The 16,602-nt window shown below is 37.4% G+C and overlaps 1 protein-coding gene across 11 annotated transcripts in view; it reads right to left on the reverse strand.

The window, feature by feature from the left end:
• DMXL2 (Dmx like 2) overlaps positions 1 to 16,602 on the reverse strand; it is a 151,947-nt gene that overhangs the window by 23,757 nt on the left and 111,588 nt on the right. For 9 of the 11 annotated variants that reach the window (XM_082444557.1, XM_082444558.1, XM_082444555.1 and 6 more), the window contains 4 exons: positions 5,300 to 6,378; positions 4,700 to 4,891; positions 2,629 to 2,705; positions 977 to 1,107 (listed from right to left, as the gene is read on the reverse strand). In XM_082444557.1, coding sequence (XP_082300683.1) covers positions 977 to 1,107; positions 2,629 to 2,705; positions 4,700 to 4,891; positions 5,300 to 6,378 — 1,479 coding nt within the window. The remainder of the gene's footprint in view (positions 1 to 976; positions 1,108 to 2,628; positions 2,706 to 4,699; positions 4,892 to 5,299; positions 6,379 to 16,602) is intronic. The other 2 variants (XM_082444556.1, XM_082444554.1) reach the window with 1 other exon arrangement.

Here is a 16,602-nt window from a genome sequence, read left to right on the forward strand (position 1 = left end):
GCTGAATTTGATAACAGTGCTATGGTTATGTACAATAAGAGAATGTTTGTTTTTAGGAAAGATAAACTGATATATTTAGATGTAAAGGGGCATCATGTCTGCAACTTACCCTCAAATATTTCAGAAAAAAGTATATATTCACACAGACACACAATAAGTGAGTGAGAGAGGAGGAGTGAATAACAAAGCAAGTATGGTAAAATGTCACTGTTTGGGGAATCTGGGTGAAGGTTACACAAAAATTGTACCATTTATGAAACTTTTGTTAAGTCTGAAATTATTTCAATAAAAAGTCAAACGACAACAATATGTTTTGAGAAACTTATGCATAAATGAATTTTAAATACACACTTTGAGTCTGTCACTTCCTTCTACTGCCACTCTTCACAATGATCATTAACATGTAACCACAGAATTATAAAGCAAGTAGAGCAAAAATTAAATGACGTGGCAGACGAGGAAAGTATATTAAGAGAGTGGAGAAGGTTTGAAATAACTGATATGGAGAGTGAGAAAGAGCCAACCGGAGGAAGAGGACCGGCAGACACCATGATATATGTGCCACAGAATGGTCACTCCTGTCCTAACATACATCTACACTCTTGAGAATAACTGTATTCTGATGTATCTGTGAAAAAAAGCTCTGTGATACTGGCTCTCTAAGATTCTAATTCAGGATGTCTAAGGATAAGAAACATGACGTGCTCACCCTTGCGAAGGATGTTAAACCTGGCTTTTTTATGCTGGTCAACACAGCTGGTTTTTGAAGCCTTAACTTTCTGAGTCTTCAGACACATTACAGTACTTAAGAATTCCTAATCCATGGCAGAAAACATCATCAAAAACAAACAAATAAAAAACTATTCACCAAATCCACAAACAACAACAATCAGGAAACCAGTTGGTAGCTTTGTAAAAAGGAGTTGCCAAATAGAAGATTTAAAAAACAAACAAAAAACACCACTCAAATTCTCACCAGGCCATTGAGCAGGAGAAGAACTTGGTGTTGCATGTTCTTCAATGCTTTCTGTCCTTAGCCTTCGACGATCACTTAAAAGAAGCCCTTGATAAGCCATTCCTGTAAACTGGTTCCCTTCTGTCTGACTGCTAAAACAAATAAGGTTCTGTTATTTATCGTCCTAATAGAGGTAACAAGCAATTATACCCTATACGTATTTATTTTAGATAACTGTAATAAAAACAAAACTCTTAAAACTGAGTTCACTGTTCTAATAAAAACTTATTTCAGAAAGTTCTTTAAATTAGTTACAAATATTTATCGATAGCTTTTTAAAACAAAATACCAAATTTTCTATTTAGGCAGATGACATTTAGTCATTAAAACCTTTTCCAAATGCCACCTAATACTTAAAAATCTTTTCTATATTCACTTATTTGTATTTTTTTTTAAGTCTGCTGTAAGGAGACTACTGTTGGTACTAAGATATATCAGAAAGTTTCAGGGCACTATTTTGTTGCATTTCTTAGTTCTGTAAAGTTGTGCAAGCTCAACTCTGAATTAAAACATCAACTAAAATCTGAAGAATCCTATTTTAGAAATACCTAGTCCTAAAGCCAAATGTGCCCAAATATTTACTTTCCTCATCTTTATGGAGTGGGGGAAGTACAAAAGAAGAAAATAAACCTGACTCCCTGGAGAGTCAATCACAGCCTAAAAACTAGAAAATACACATTTAAACAAAATTTATTTGGATTCTCATCTGGTGCCATTTTAAGCAGTGACTGATATCAAACAAGTTGTCTTTGATCATTAAGATGACCACAGTCAACCAAACAAACTCTTTTTCACTTATTTACATTTCCAAGTTTTTGGAGTTACTTAGACATGGCCTTATTAGGCTAACATCAGAGAACAGGCCATTTTGAGAGAGTAATTCCCTATGCAATAAAAAATCTTCCCACAAGAGGCTGCTGAATTTATAAGAAAAAAATCTAGACATATGTGTAATATAAATTTAATGTGATTCTATTTATATTACAAACTTCATTTATTAATATAATCCATTTAAACCTAGGTCATCTTTCCGAGTGATTCAATTTCTTACTACTTATACTGCCCTAGTCATTAAAATACAGAGTATACACTGATGAAGGCAATTAGACATTTAACAAAAATTCAAACCATTACATCTATTGATATCACTTCTAAAGACATACAGAAATGGGTAAGTAAAATTGATTTTAATAATTCAACGTTAGGAATGTACTTTCTCATTTTTCAAAAGTTCTTCCTCTTTCAACTGAAAACCAAACAAACAGAAACTAATCTAATGCTAAAAGGAATAGTTCCTAAGGGGGAAAAAATAAGAAAACTTCGTATCATAAATTACTTTGGATAGCGAACACTTCTTTTCTTGAAAACAAAAAAAAAGATGGTGATGATAATTTTCCTTTACTATTTGTCATTTTCTATATGTCTCTTGTTACTAGGTAATAGCTAAACTAAACAAATAATTATTTTATTTCTCATTCTCATCTATTAAAGTACACATGGCAGTCATATTTGAGGATTTTTCAGTCCCTAGGAAGCAGAACTTTAATATAACTCTGGAACAGTTTAATGCTTTTGCTGTATTAATACTATTTGGGTAATTTTTTTTTTTTTACCTGTAGCTATGACTGTCACATAATGCTTGGTAAATTGATGCAGAAAGTGATGCTGCTAGTGAATGAAGTGTGTGCACCTAAAACCAAAACAGCCACAATTACATTTTGTACTAACATTTCTACACAACAGTAGTATGTTAAAAATCAGAAAATACCCAGGAAACTAGCAATATCATAAATAAGACTAGGTCCTACATGAGACTACTAACTCTACCTTAAAGCTTCTAAAATAAAACTCATCCAATTCAATATCCATGCTCACAACAAAGCTAACTGATTCATATGCATCTTTATCAAATATTTATTACTGTGAGCCTGCCACTTAGCAGGCCCTAAGCAAAGTGCCAACGTTCACATTGCTGGGACTGTGTCCTAGCATGCTAATGAATAGCTTAAATAGTAATACTCAAGAAAAGCAGAACCAAAATAAGCAGAGAATTTTCAGAGCTTTTATTTAAAGTTGCCTTATGAAAACTTCTCCTTGATGAAACTAAAAATTTGATCTTATCAGTAAGAATGAATTAAATGTTTAGAAAGTATATCAATCACTGTCTGAAATGGTTAATTTTCCAGAAAGCAAGTAATCCACTTAGTACTTAGAAGTAATGCAGTCTTAGAATTTTAAATTGTGAAAGTTTAAAAATTATCAATATAATATAAAAACCACATCCTACAATACCACACTGAATCAACATTTTGAGACTCACACAATCTTAAAATTTGAAGGGATCTTAGAAATAGTTTCATACTTTTTGAAAGCTTATCCAAATTTCTAGGAACTAGAAATGTTTACTTAGAGCTTATATGCATTGAATGCATTTTCTGCATTTCCATATTCACCTATCAAATAATTTAAGTAATCTCTGCTAAACTACTGATACAGATTAATTCATGCTATGGATTAGAAGTCTCTAATAGGATGATATGACCAGCAAACCTTGGGTCCTTCAGAAGAATGTACTACCAGAAGTTGAATGTACCTTTCAAACAAAAAGATTAAAAATAAAAATACTGGGGACCTGAAATGACATCAGCCAATGGAATTGGAAAAAGCACAGTACAAATACACTTAGGCTAGCACAGTGGAAGTCTGATCATCTCTCCAGATCCTGCCACACTCCCTACTGTTTCTTAGAATCTATCCATTTTTAAGTTTTCAGCATAGGATATAGTTTTAATTTGGGGTAGTAACTCTGCCAAAACTCTAATTGCCCCCAACTATTCCACAGCCTCCAACAAAACACAATCATCAGCGAGACAGTCATGAGGGTACTTTCTCTGGGACTATTTCTAATCAATCATGGTTCTCTCAAAGATACCCCCCTGCACTTATATTTTCATAATATCCTGGCATCTAAGCAAACAGTTATAAATATTTCTACTTAATGCTTCATTTAACGGAGATGGAGAATCCAAAGGAATATTTGGCAAGAATACTGTCTAGAAAATGAATTTTATTACCAAAAACGTATTTGCCTGTCTTAAAGGAAGATAATAACTTTTCCACAAGTAAGAAGAAAATATTATATTAATTTCAGGTATACAGCACAGTGTATATTTTTATAGATTATCCTCCCCTTTAAAGTTATTACAAAATAATGGCTCTATTTCCCTGAGCTGTACAATATATCCTTGTTGCTTGTCTATTTTATGCTTAGTAGTTTGTATCTCTTAATTCCCTACCCATAATGTGCCCCACCCCCCCACACACACTTTGGTAACCACTGGTTTGTTCTCTATGTCTGGGAGTCTGTTTCTGTTTTGTTATATACAGTCATTTGTTTCATTTTTTAGATTCCACATATAAGTGATAACATACGGTATTTTTCTTTCTGTCTGACTTACTTCACTTAGCTTAAACTCCATCCAAGCTGTGGCAAATGTGAGAATTTCAAGAATGCTTACTTTCAAATTACATTCATTGGACAAATGGTCTTGAACTAATCAGACTGAGAAGGTAGCAGATAAGAGTACTGTAAAATATTTCTTCTAAGTTCAAATTGGAAGACAAGTATAACACATTTACCTTCTCAGTGTGTATAACACCAAATGATCATAAACTCTACATTACCTTCACATCTTCAATACTGGGATGAGGTGGTGTTTTCATCTGAACAATAGTATAAAGTATATCATGGATGTGATTATTTAAGTACAATACAGGATTAGCTATGACTGTTTTTGTTGAAGCAATACTTGCTGAAAGCAGAGGTAGGGTGGTAGGCAGTGGTAGTGGAGACTGGAGCTGCTTCACTGTAGTTTCCTGTGAGTGATAGGAGATTATTTTTTCCGTAGTTAAAATGAAGGACAAAAAAAGCAATTAATAGTTATATGATAAAAATACCGGCAGTAAACATCTGAGTAAAAGCAATATGTTAATGTGCTTGCTCACTTATTCTACAAAAATTGATTGTGTACCAGGTCCTATGCTTGGATGCAGAAGATGTAAAGATGAGTTTGACACAGCTGTGCTCTCAAGCTTTTAGCCTACTCCTAATTACCAAAACTTTTGTCTAAAAAGACCCATGCAGAGTGTAAATATGTGCCTCCTATGAATAGAGGAGCTAATCACATTAAGATTAACCAGTAAAAAGAGCTTTACAACTATAAATGAAAGAGTTATTGAAATTATTAAAATAACCAAGATTGAAAACAAAAGTAAAGTCAATACCTGCTGTGATTCTTGTAGCAAAAATTTGAGTTCCATCCTTACTGAGGCCAGACCACCACCTTGGGCCCCATGAAGGCTACAGTAACTAAGAAACACTCTGAGGAGATCTTGGTTCTTCTGCAACCACAACTTCCGTCTTTCTGCATGCTCTCGTTTAGCCTGTAGTCTCCGCCTTTCTATTTGGTGCCACTCATAGGAACCAATATCTGGTTTGTCCACCATTTCTTCCTGATCCAGAATATCACTCTCTACTTTGGAATACATTTTACTGGCATATTCTTTAATAACTGATTCATGATTACATATCTCATGCAAGGCAGCAATTTCCTTTTCAAGCCAGTTATAGAGTTGAAATCTGAGTTTTCCACCATCTACTTCATAACCTGTAGCCAATGTTCTTAGTTCAGTCATAAGGATCTTTAAACAAGCTCTGAATTTTAGTTGTTCAGCAATCACATCAACTTCAGAATCACCTTCAAGGCAATCCTCTTCCTGAGGAGTCAATAACATATTATGGTCTGGGGCTTCCTGATCTTCTTGTCTATCTTTTCCCCTGACATCTGTACTTTTCATTACTAAACCGACAGCACCTTCTTCCTCTTCTTCTAAGGCACTATCGTGCTCTTCACCCCAGTCAAGAGTAAGAGGTTCCTCTTCAACTTTTACTATTGGCTGACTCCAGTCAATCTGTGATGAAGTTATGTTTGACCAATCAATTCCAGAACTTCTATCACCATCACTCAGAGTTTTTGATTCTGAAGGTACATCATCCGTCTTTTTAAAAATGAAGTCAGGCTGATCTTTTTCTGAAGGTAAGGCAGACACTTTGGTAACTTTTGGAATTTTGGAGAGCACCTCCAAGGCTAAAACAGGACATCCAACTTTAAAATGAGCATTTGCTGTAGTAAAGAATAATTTTCTTTCTATGAGATTAATTTTATCAACAAAGTTCTTCTCCGTTTTGAGACCTAAGGTTGCCAAAGTTCCTTCAGGGGAGGCAAGGTTTCTTCGAATAAGCAAAGGATGAGTTCGAAGGTAGTTGTAGAAACTAAACACCACTGGGTTACAAGATTTGATAACTATAGAAATCAAACAGATACAATCACAAGGTATTATGTTAACTTGTAATTATATTACAAAAGAATAAAATGTCAGCATTTCCTCAAAATAAAGGACACTTAAGTATTAAACTAGGATTAGTTAAACTATGATATACCCACAAAATACAGCTAAAATAAAAAGAATTTTCCTGTTTTGCTATGGAGTGATATCCAGAATATATTAAGTAAAAGAAGATGAAGAAAAGTATATATACTAAACTACCTTTTATCTAAGAAAGTAAAGAGGGAACACATACACACATTCACACACACACACACGCACACTTGTATTTTTTTAAATGGAAGGAGAACACACAATTTTTTTTTTCAATTGGTCCCCTAAAAAAGGAGGCAAGAACAGGGTAGAGAGATGAGGAAAGAAGCTAGATTTCTCTGAAAATACCTTGATTTTATTGTTTTTATTTCAAAACCACTTCAACATTTTATATAATTCTAAAAGAAAATTAATTTTTAAAAATTCACAATAAAAGCAAAAGCAAAATTAAACAAATTATTCTTTGTATCAAGGTGGTAGCATAACCACACGAGAGGAACTATAAAGTGACTTAAAAATAAGTAATTTAAAAAAATAAGTAATTTGACTGAACATCCTTAGTGGGATATACTATCAAAACAAAAAGAACTGCAAAGAGGGAGACCTTCAAGATGGCGGAGGAGTAAGACATGGAGATCACCTTCTTCCCCACAAATACATCAAAAATACATGTGCATGTGGAACAACTCCTACAGAACACCTACTGAACGGTGGCAGAAGACCTCAGACCTCCCAAAAGGCAAGAAACTCCCCACGTACCTGGGTAGGGCAAAAGAAAAACGAAAAAACAGAGATAAAAGAATAGGGACGGGACCTGCACCAGTGGGAGGCAGCTGTGAAGGAGGAAAGGTTTCCACACACTAGGAAGCCCCTTCGCGGGCGGAGACTGTGGGTGGCGGAGGGGGGAGCTTCAGAGCCATGGAGGAGAGCGCAGCAACGGGTGCGGAGGGCAAAGCGGAGAGATTCCCACACAGAGGATCGGTGCCGACCAGCACTCACCAGCCTGAGAGGCTTGTCTGCTGACCCGCAGGGGCAGGTGGGGGCTGGGAGCTGAGGCTCGGGCTTCCGTCGGATCCCAGGGAGAGGACTGGGGTTGGCTGCATGAACACAGCCTGAAAGGGGCTACTGCACCACAGCTAGCCGGGAGGGAGTCCGGGGAAAAGTCTGGAACTGCCTAAGAGTCAAGAGACCACTGTTTCGGGGTGTGCGAGGAGAGGGGATTCAGAGCACCGCCTAAACGAGCTCCAGAGATGGGCACGAGCCGCGGCTATCAGCGTGGACACCAGAGACAGGCATGAAATGCTAATGCTGCTTCTGCAGCCACCAAGAAGCCTGTGTGCAAGCACAGGTCACTCTCCACACAACCCCGCCCGGGAGCCTGTGCAGCCCGCCACTGCCAGGGTCCCGTGATCCAGGGACAACTTCCCCGGGAGAACACATGGTGAGCCTCAGGCTGGTGCAACGTCACACTGGCCTCTGCCGCCGCAGTCTCGCCTCGCATTCTGTACCCCTCCCTCACCCTGGCCTGAGTGAGCCAGTACCCCCTAATCAGCTGCTACTTTAACCCCATCCTGTCTGAGGAAAGAACAGACACCCTCAGGCGACCTACACGCAGAGGCGGGGGCCAAATCCAAAGCTGAACCCCAGGAGCTGTGTGAACAAAGAAGAGAAAGGGAACTTTCTCCCAGCAGCCTCAGGAGCAGCAGATTATATCTCCACAGTCAACTCGATGTACCCTGCATCTGTGGAATACCTGAACAGATGACGAATCATCCCAAAATTGAGGTGGTGGATGTTGGGAGCAACTGTAGATTTGGGGTTTGCTTTCTGCATCTAATTTGTTCCTGTCTTTATGTTTATCTTAGTTTAGTATTTAGAGTTGATTATCACTAGTAGATTTGTTTATTGATTTGGTTGCTCTCATCCTCCTTTTTTTCTTTTATATATATAGATATATTTTTTTTTCCTTTTTCACTTTTTGTGAGGTGCGTATGTGTATGCTTCTTCGTATGATTTTGTCTGTATAGCTTTGCTTTTACCATTTGTCCCAGGGTTCTGTCTATCCATTTTTTGTTTTTTGGGTTTTTTTAGTATAGTTTTTAGCACTTGCTATCATTGGTGGATTTGTTTTTTTGGTTTGCTTGCTCTATTCTTTCCTTCTTTATTATTACTTTTAAATTTTTTTAATAATTATTTTTTATTTTAATAACTTTATATTATATTATTTTATTTTTCTTTCTTTGTTTCTTTTTTTCTCCCTTTTCTACTGAGCCGTGTGGGTGACAGGGTCTTCGTGCTCCGGCCAGGTGTCACGCCTATGCCTCTGACGTGGGAGAGCTGAGTTCAGGACACTGGTCCACCAGAGACCTCCCAGCTCCACGTAATATCAAATGCAAAAGCTCTTCCAGAGATTTCCTTCTCAGCGCTAAGACCCATCTCCACTCAATGACCAGCAAGCTACAGTGCTCAACACCCTATGCCAAACAACTAGCAAAACAGGAACACAACCCCACACATTAGCACAGAGGCTGCCTAAAATCATAGTAAGGTCACAGACACACCAAAACACACCCAATGGACACAGTCCTGCCCACCAGAAAGACAAGATCCAGCCTCATCCACCAAAACACAGGCACGACTCCCTTCCACCAAGAAGCCTACACAACCCACTGAACCAACCTTAGCCACTGGGGGCAGACACCAAAAACAACGGGAACTACGAACCTGCAGCCTGTGAAAAGGAGACACCAAACACAGTAAGTGAAGGAAAATGAGAAGACAGAGAAACACACAGCAGATGAAGGAGCAAGGTAAAAACCCACAAGACCAAACAAATGAAGAAGAAATAGGCAGTCTACCTGGAAAAGAATTCAGAGTAATGATAGTAAAGCTGATCCAAAATCTTGGAAATAGAATGGAGAAAAGACAAGAAATGTTTAACAAGGACCTAGAAGAACTAAAGAGCAAACAAACAATGATGAACAACACAATAAATGAAATTTAAAATTCTCTAGAAGGAATCAATAGCAGAATAACTGAGGCAGAAGAATGGATAAGTGACCTGGAAGATAAAATAGTGGAAATAACTACTGCAGAGCAGAATAAAGAAAAACGAATGAAAAGAATTGAGGACAGTCTCAGAGACCTCTGGGACAACATTAAACGCACCAACATTCGAATTATAGGGGTTCCAGAAGAAGAAGAGAAAAAGAAAGGGACTGAGAAAACATTTGAAGAGATTATAGTCAAAAACTTCCCTAATACAGGAAAGGAAATAGTCAAACAAGTCCAGGAAGCACAGAGAGTCCCACACAGGATAAATCCAAGGAGAAACATGCCAAGATACATATTAATCAAACTATCAAAAATTAAATACAAAGAAAAAATATTAAAAGCAGCAAGGGAAAAACAACAAATAACATACAAGGGAATCCCCATAAGGTTAACAGCTGATCTTTCAGCAGAAACTCTGCAAGGCAGAAGGGAGTGGCAGGACATATTTAAAGTGATGAAAGGGAAAAATCTACAACCAAGATTACTCTACCCAGCAAGGATCTCATGCAGATTCAATGGAGAAATTAAAACCTTTACAGACAAGCAAATGCTAAGAGAATTCAGCACCACCAAACCAGCTTTACAACAAATGCTAAAGGAACTTCTCTAAGCAGGAAACACAAGAGAAGGAAAAGACCTACAATAACAAACCAAAACAATTAAGAAAATGGTAATAGGAACATACATATTGATAATTACCTTACAGGTAAATGGATTAAATGCTCCCACCAAAAGACAAAGACTGGCTGAATGGATACAAAAACAAGACCCGTATACATGTTGACAAAGAAAGACCCACTTCAGACCTAGGGACACATACAGACTGAAAGTGAGGGGATGGAAAAGATATTCCATGCAAATGGAAATCAAAAGAAAGCTGCAGTAGCAATTCTCATATCAGACAAAATAGACTTTAAAACAAAGACTAATACAAGAGACAAAGAAGGACACTACATAATGATCAAGGGATCAATCCAAGAAGAAGATATAACAATTATAAATATTTATGCAACCAACATAGGAGCACCTAAATACATAAGGCAAATACTAACAGCCATAAAAGGGGAAATTGACAGTAACACAATCATAGTAGGGGACTTTAACACCCCACTTTCACCAATGGACAGATCATCCAAAATGAAAATAAATAAGAAAACACAAGCTTTAAATGATACATTAAACAAGATTGACTTAATTGATATTTATAGGACATTCCATCCAAAAACAGCAGAATACACTTTCTCTCAAGTGCTCATGGAACATTCTCCAGGATAGACCATATCCTGGGTCACAAATCAAGCCTTGGTAAATTTAAGAAAACTGAAATCATATCAAGTATCTTTTCCGACCACAATGTTATGAGACTAGATATCAATTACAGGAAAAAATCTGGTAAAAATACAAACACATGGAGGCTAAACAATACACTACTTAATAACCAAGAGGTCACTGAAGAAATCAAAGAGGAAATCAAAAAATTTAATGAAAACTCAAGACCCAAAACCTATGGGATGCAGTGAAAGCAGTTCTAAGAGGGAAGTTTATAGCAATACAATCCTACCTTAAGAAACAAGAAACATCTAATATAAACAACCTAACCTTGCACCTAAAGCAATTAGAGAAAGAAGAACAAAAAAACCCCAAAGTTAGCAGAAGGAAAGAAATCATAAAGATCAGATCAGAAATAAATGAAAAAGAAATGAAGGAAACTATAGCAAAGATCAATAAAACTAAAAGCTGGTTTTTGAGAAGATAAACAAAATTGATAAACCATTAGCCAGACTCATCAAGAAAAAAGAGAGAAGACTCAAATCAATAGAATCAGAAATGAAAAAGGAGAAGTAACAACTGACACTGCAGAAATACAAAGGATCATGAGAGATTACTACAAGCAACTCTATGCCAATAAAATGGACAACCTGGAAGAAATGGACAAATTCTTAGAAATGCACAACCTTCCGAGACTGAACCAGGAAGAAATAGAAAATATGAACAGACCAATCACAAGCACTGAAATTGAAACTGTGATTAAAAATCTTCCAACAAACAAAAGCCCCGAGCCAGATGGCTTCACAGGCGAATTCTATCAAACATTTAGAGAAGAGCTAACACCTATCCTTCTCAAACTCTTCCAAAATATTGCAGAGGGAGGAACACTCCCAAACTCATTCCACGAGGCCACCATCACCCTGATACAAAAACCAGACAACGATGTCACAAAGAAAGAAAACTACAGGCCAATATCACTGATGAACATAGATGCAAAAATCCTCAACAAAATGCTAGCAAACAGAATCCAACAGCACATTAAAAGGATCATACACCATGATCAAGTGGGGTTTATCCCAGGAATGCAAGGATTCTTCAATATGTGCAAATCAATCAATGTGATACACCATATTAACAAATTGAAGGAGAAAAACCATATGATCATCTCAATAGATGCAGAGAAAGCTTTCGACAAAATTCAACACCCATTTATGATAAAAGGCCTGCAGAAGGTAGGCATAGAGGGAACTTTCCTCAACATAATAAAGGCCATATATGACAAACCCACAGCCAACATTGTCCTCAATGGTGAAAAACTGAAACCATTTCCACTAAGATCAGGAACAAGACAAGGTTGCCCACTCTCACCACTATTATTCAACATAGTTTTGGAAGTTTTAGCCACAGCAATCAGAGAAGAAAAAGAAATAAAAGGAATCCAAATCGGAAAAGAAGATGTAAAGCTGTCACTGTTTGCAGATGACATGATACTATACATAGAGAATCCTAAAGATGCTTCCAGAAAACTACTAGAGCTTATCAATGAATTTGGTAAAGTAGCAGGATACAAAATTAATGCACAGAAATCTCTTACATTCCTGTACACTAATGATGAAAAATCTGAAAGTGAAATTAAGAAAACACTCCCATTTACCATTGCAACAAAAAGAATAAAATATCTAGGAATAAACCTACCTAAGGAGACAAAAGACCTGTATGCAGAAAATTTTAAGACATTTTTGAAAGAAATTAAAGATAATACAAATAGATGGAGAGATATACCATGTTCTTGGATTGGAAGAATCAACATTGTGAAAATGATTATACTACCCAAAGCAATCTACAGATTCAGTGCAATCCCTATCAAACTACCACTGGCATTTTTCACAGAACTAGAACAAAAAATTTCACAATTTGTATGGAAACACAAAAGACCCTGAATAGCCAAAGCAAACTTGAGAAGGAAAAACGGAGCTGGAGGGCTTCCCTGGTGGCGCAGTGGTTGAGAATCTGCCTGCCAATGCAGGGGATACGGGTTCGAGCCCTGCTCTGGGAAGATCCCACATGCCGCGGGGCGACTGGGCCTGTGAGCCACAATTGCTGAGCCTGCGCGTCTGGAGCCTGTGCTCCGCAACGAGAGGCCGCGACAGTGAGAGGCCCGCGCACCGCGATGAAGAGTGGCCCCCGCTTGCCGCAACTAGAGAAAGCCCTCGCACAGAAGCGAGGATGCAACACAGCCATAAATAAATAAATAAATAAAAATTGTTAAAAAAAGAGTAAAACCTTTATAAATTACTATTAATGGAAAACCTGTATCACCTCTCCTAAGCTGAAAGTAACTGAAAGAAAAGTGAACATAAAACAATGTTTAAAAAAAAAAAAAAAAAAAATTAAAAAAAAAAAAAAAAAACGGAGCTGGAGGAATCAGGCTCCCTGACTTCAGACTATACTACAAAGCTACAGTAATCAAGACAGTATGGTACTGGCACAAAAACAGAAATATACATCAATGGAACAGGATAGAAAGCACAGAGATAAACCCACGCATATATGGTCACCTTATCTTTGTTAAAGGAGGCAAGAATATACAATGGAGAAAAGACAGCCTCTTCAATAAGTGCTGCTGGGGAAACTGGACAGCTACATGTAAAAGAATGAAATTAGGACACTCCTTAACATCATACACAAAAGTAAACTCAAAATGGATTAAAGACCTAAATATAAGACCAGACACTATCAAACTCTTAGAGGAAAACATAGGCAGAACACTCTATGACATCAATCACAACAAGATCCTTTCTGACCCACCTCCTAGAGAAATGGAAATAAAAACAAAAATAAACAAATGGGACCTAATGAAAGTTAAAAGCTTTTGCACAGCAAAGGAAACCGCAAACAAGATGAAAAGACAACCCTCAGAATGGGAGAAAATATTTCCAAATGAAGCAACTGACAAAGGATTAACCTCCAAAGTTTACAGGCAGCTCATGCAGCTCAATATCAAAACAACAAACAACCCAATCCAAAAATGGGCAGAAGACCTAAATATACATTTCTCCAAAGAAGATATACAGATTGCCAACAAACACATGAAAGAATGCTCAACATCATTAATCATTAGAGAAATGCAAATCAAAACCACAGTGAGATATCATCTCAAACCGGTCAGGATGGCCATCATCAAAAAATCTACAAATAATAAATGCTGGAGAGGGTGTGGAGAAAAGGGAACCCTCTTGCCTTGTTAGTGGGAATGTAAATTGATACAGCCACTATGGATAACAGTATGGAGGTTCCTTAAAAACCTTAAAATAGAACTACCATACGACCCAGCAATCCCACTACTGGGCATATACCCTGAGAAAACCATAATTCAAAAAGAGTCATGTACCAAAATGTTCATTGCAGCTCTATTTACAATACGCAGGACATGGAAGCAACCTAAGTGCCCATCGACAGATGAATGGATAAAGAAGATGTGGCACATATATACAATGGAATATTACTCAGCCATAAAAAGAAACGATATTGAGTTATTTGTAGTGAGGTGGATGGACCTAGAGTCCGTCATACAGAGTGAAGTAAGTCAGAAAGAGAAAAACAAATACCGTATGCTAACACATATATATGGAATCTAAAAAAAAAAAAAAAAAAGGTTCTGAAAAACCTAGGGGCAGGACAGGAATAAAGATGCAGATGTAGAGAATGGACTTGAGAACACGGGTAGGGGGAAGGGTAAGCTGGGAGGAAGTGAGAGAGTGGCATGGACATATATACACTGCCAAATGTAAAATAGCTAGCTAGTGGGAAGCAGCTGCATAGCACAGGGAGAGCAGCTCGGTGCTTTGTGACCACCTAGAGGGGTGGGATAGGGAGGGTGGGAGGGAGACGCAAGAGGGAGGGGATATGGGGATATATGTATATGTATAGCTGATTCACTTTGTTATAAAGCAGAAATTAACACACCATTGTATAGCAATTATACTCCAGTAAAGATGTTAAAAAAAAAAGAACTGAAAAAAAAAAAAGCTTAAACTCTTCTCAGTAACCATGTTGTTATGAAAATATCTACATCATTATTCTGAAACTATTATATGTATATAAAACAGCAAGTAACTATGTTAATGTCATAAGAATCCAAGCTTTTCATTATAAGACACAAATTTGAAATCTCAGAAGAAAGAACCCTATACTCCATATCTGAATTAGAAATGTGATAAATGTGAACACATGTATCTCGGGTGGAGGGGTGGGGGGCAGTGGAATTTCCTACCTTCATTCACTGAAATGGCCTAGAAACAATGACCAAACCACTAGCAGTGAGAATCCCTGTGCCCAGGCTGTGGTCTCTAAATGTTACTCCCAACTAAAAGGAACCAGGATTCTTTGGAGGAAAGGCCATTTCCAGGTCTTGGGCAGGAGATGCATATGATAAGTCTGAAACATCTTGCCATAAGCTATCAAAGAATAATGTCAAAGGCATTCAAGAACTTAAACAGGCTCCGATTGGTTTAAAATGAGATAATCTGAGCATCCATACTAATAACCTGCAATGGATTAAAACACAAATCTATCTAAATCTATGAGCTCAAAATAGCCTTAAAAGGGCTTCCCTGGTGGCACAACGGTTAAGAATCCACCTGCCAATGCAGGGGACACGGGTTCGAGCCCTGGTCTGGGAAGATCCCGCAGAGCAACACCGCGGAGCAACTAAGCCCGTGCGCCACAACTACTGAGCCTGCGCTCTAGAGCCCGCGAGCCACAACTACTGAAGCCCGTGCGCCTAGAGCCCATGCTCCGCAACAAGAGAAGCCACCGCAATGAGAAGCTTGCACACTGCAATTAAAGAGTAGCTCCTGCTCGCCGCAACTAGAGAAAGCCTGCACACAGCAACGAAGACCCAACACAGCCCAAAATAAATAAATAAATAAATTTATTTTTTTAAAAAAACAAAAAAAAAACCTTAAAAACTAAAAGCTAATTGGTCACCTTTGTAGGATGCTAGGGAACCAAGCTATTATTTTGAAAATTGGTAAATAAAAAGAGGAAGAATCAAACATTTATGTTCCCTTTACTATGCATACTACTGGAATTCAGAGTAATCAAACCATTGCCAAGGGAGATTGTACTCTAGAGAAGCATTCCAGCTCATAAAGGAAAAATAAAATGACGTATTTAGAATATTATCAGTTTACAAACACTAATGAAATAAGGGATGTGGGCAGCAGTCATTGATAGCTGTTAATTCCTCAAAAAGCAAAATAAGCTAACATTATGAGTTCCCTGGTGGAAGTACTCCACCCAACTATGAAATATTTCCGCCAAAAAATCTGATAAAAGCCTCTAAAATCTTAATTACCAACTTATAGGAAATACAGAGAACACAGGGGGAAAAAACATTAAGTGAAACATCAGGGACACAACCAGCAAAATCCAAAACTCAAGAAACTACAGGACAAACAATCCGACTTCTTTAACAAATAAACTGGGGGAGGGGGAGAGGGGTAACTAAATATGGATCAAAACAGACATAAGAGGCACCTCAGCCAATCACAATATATAGGCATCATTTGGATCTTGATTCAAACAAATCAACTGTATAAGATTTTATGAGAGAACCAGGGAAATATGAACACACTGAGTATTTAATTACTAATAAAATTGGTATGTGTTATAACAATGACATGTGTTATTGTTGTTTAAAGAGTCCTTATTTTTTAGAGATGCATGTTGCAATATTCACAGATGAAATGATCTGTTGGGTTTGCTTCAAAATGAATCTATACAGTATTGAGAATGGGAGGGTGTGGAAAGGATGGGAATAT

Source organism: Balaenoptera physalus (genome assembly GCF_965194825.1).
Source record: "Balaenoptera physalus genome assembly, chromosome: 2".
In the NCBI taxonomy this organism is placed as follows: Eukaryota; Metazoa; Chordata; class Mammalia; order Artiodactyla; family Balaenopteridae; genus Balaenoptera; species Balaenoptera physalus.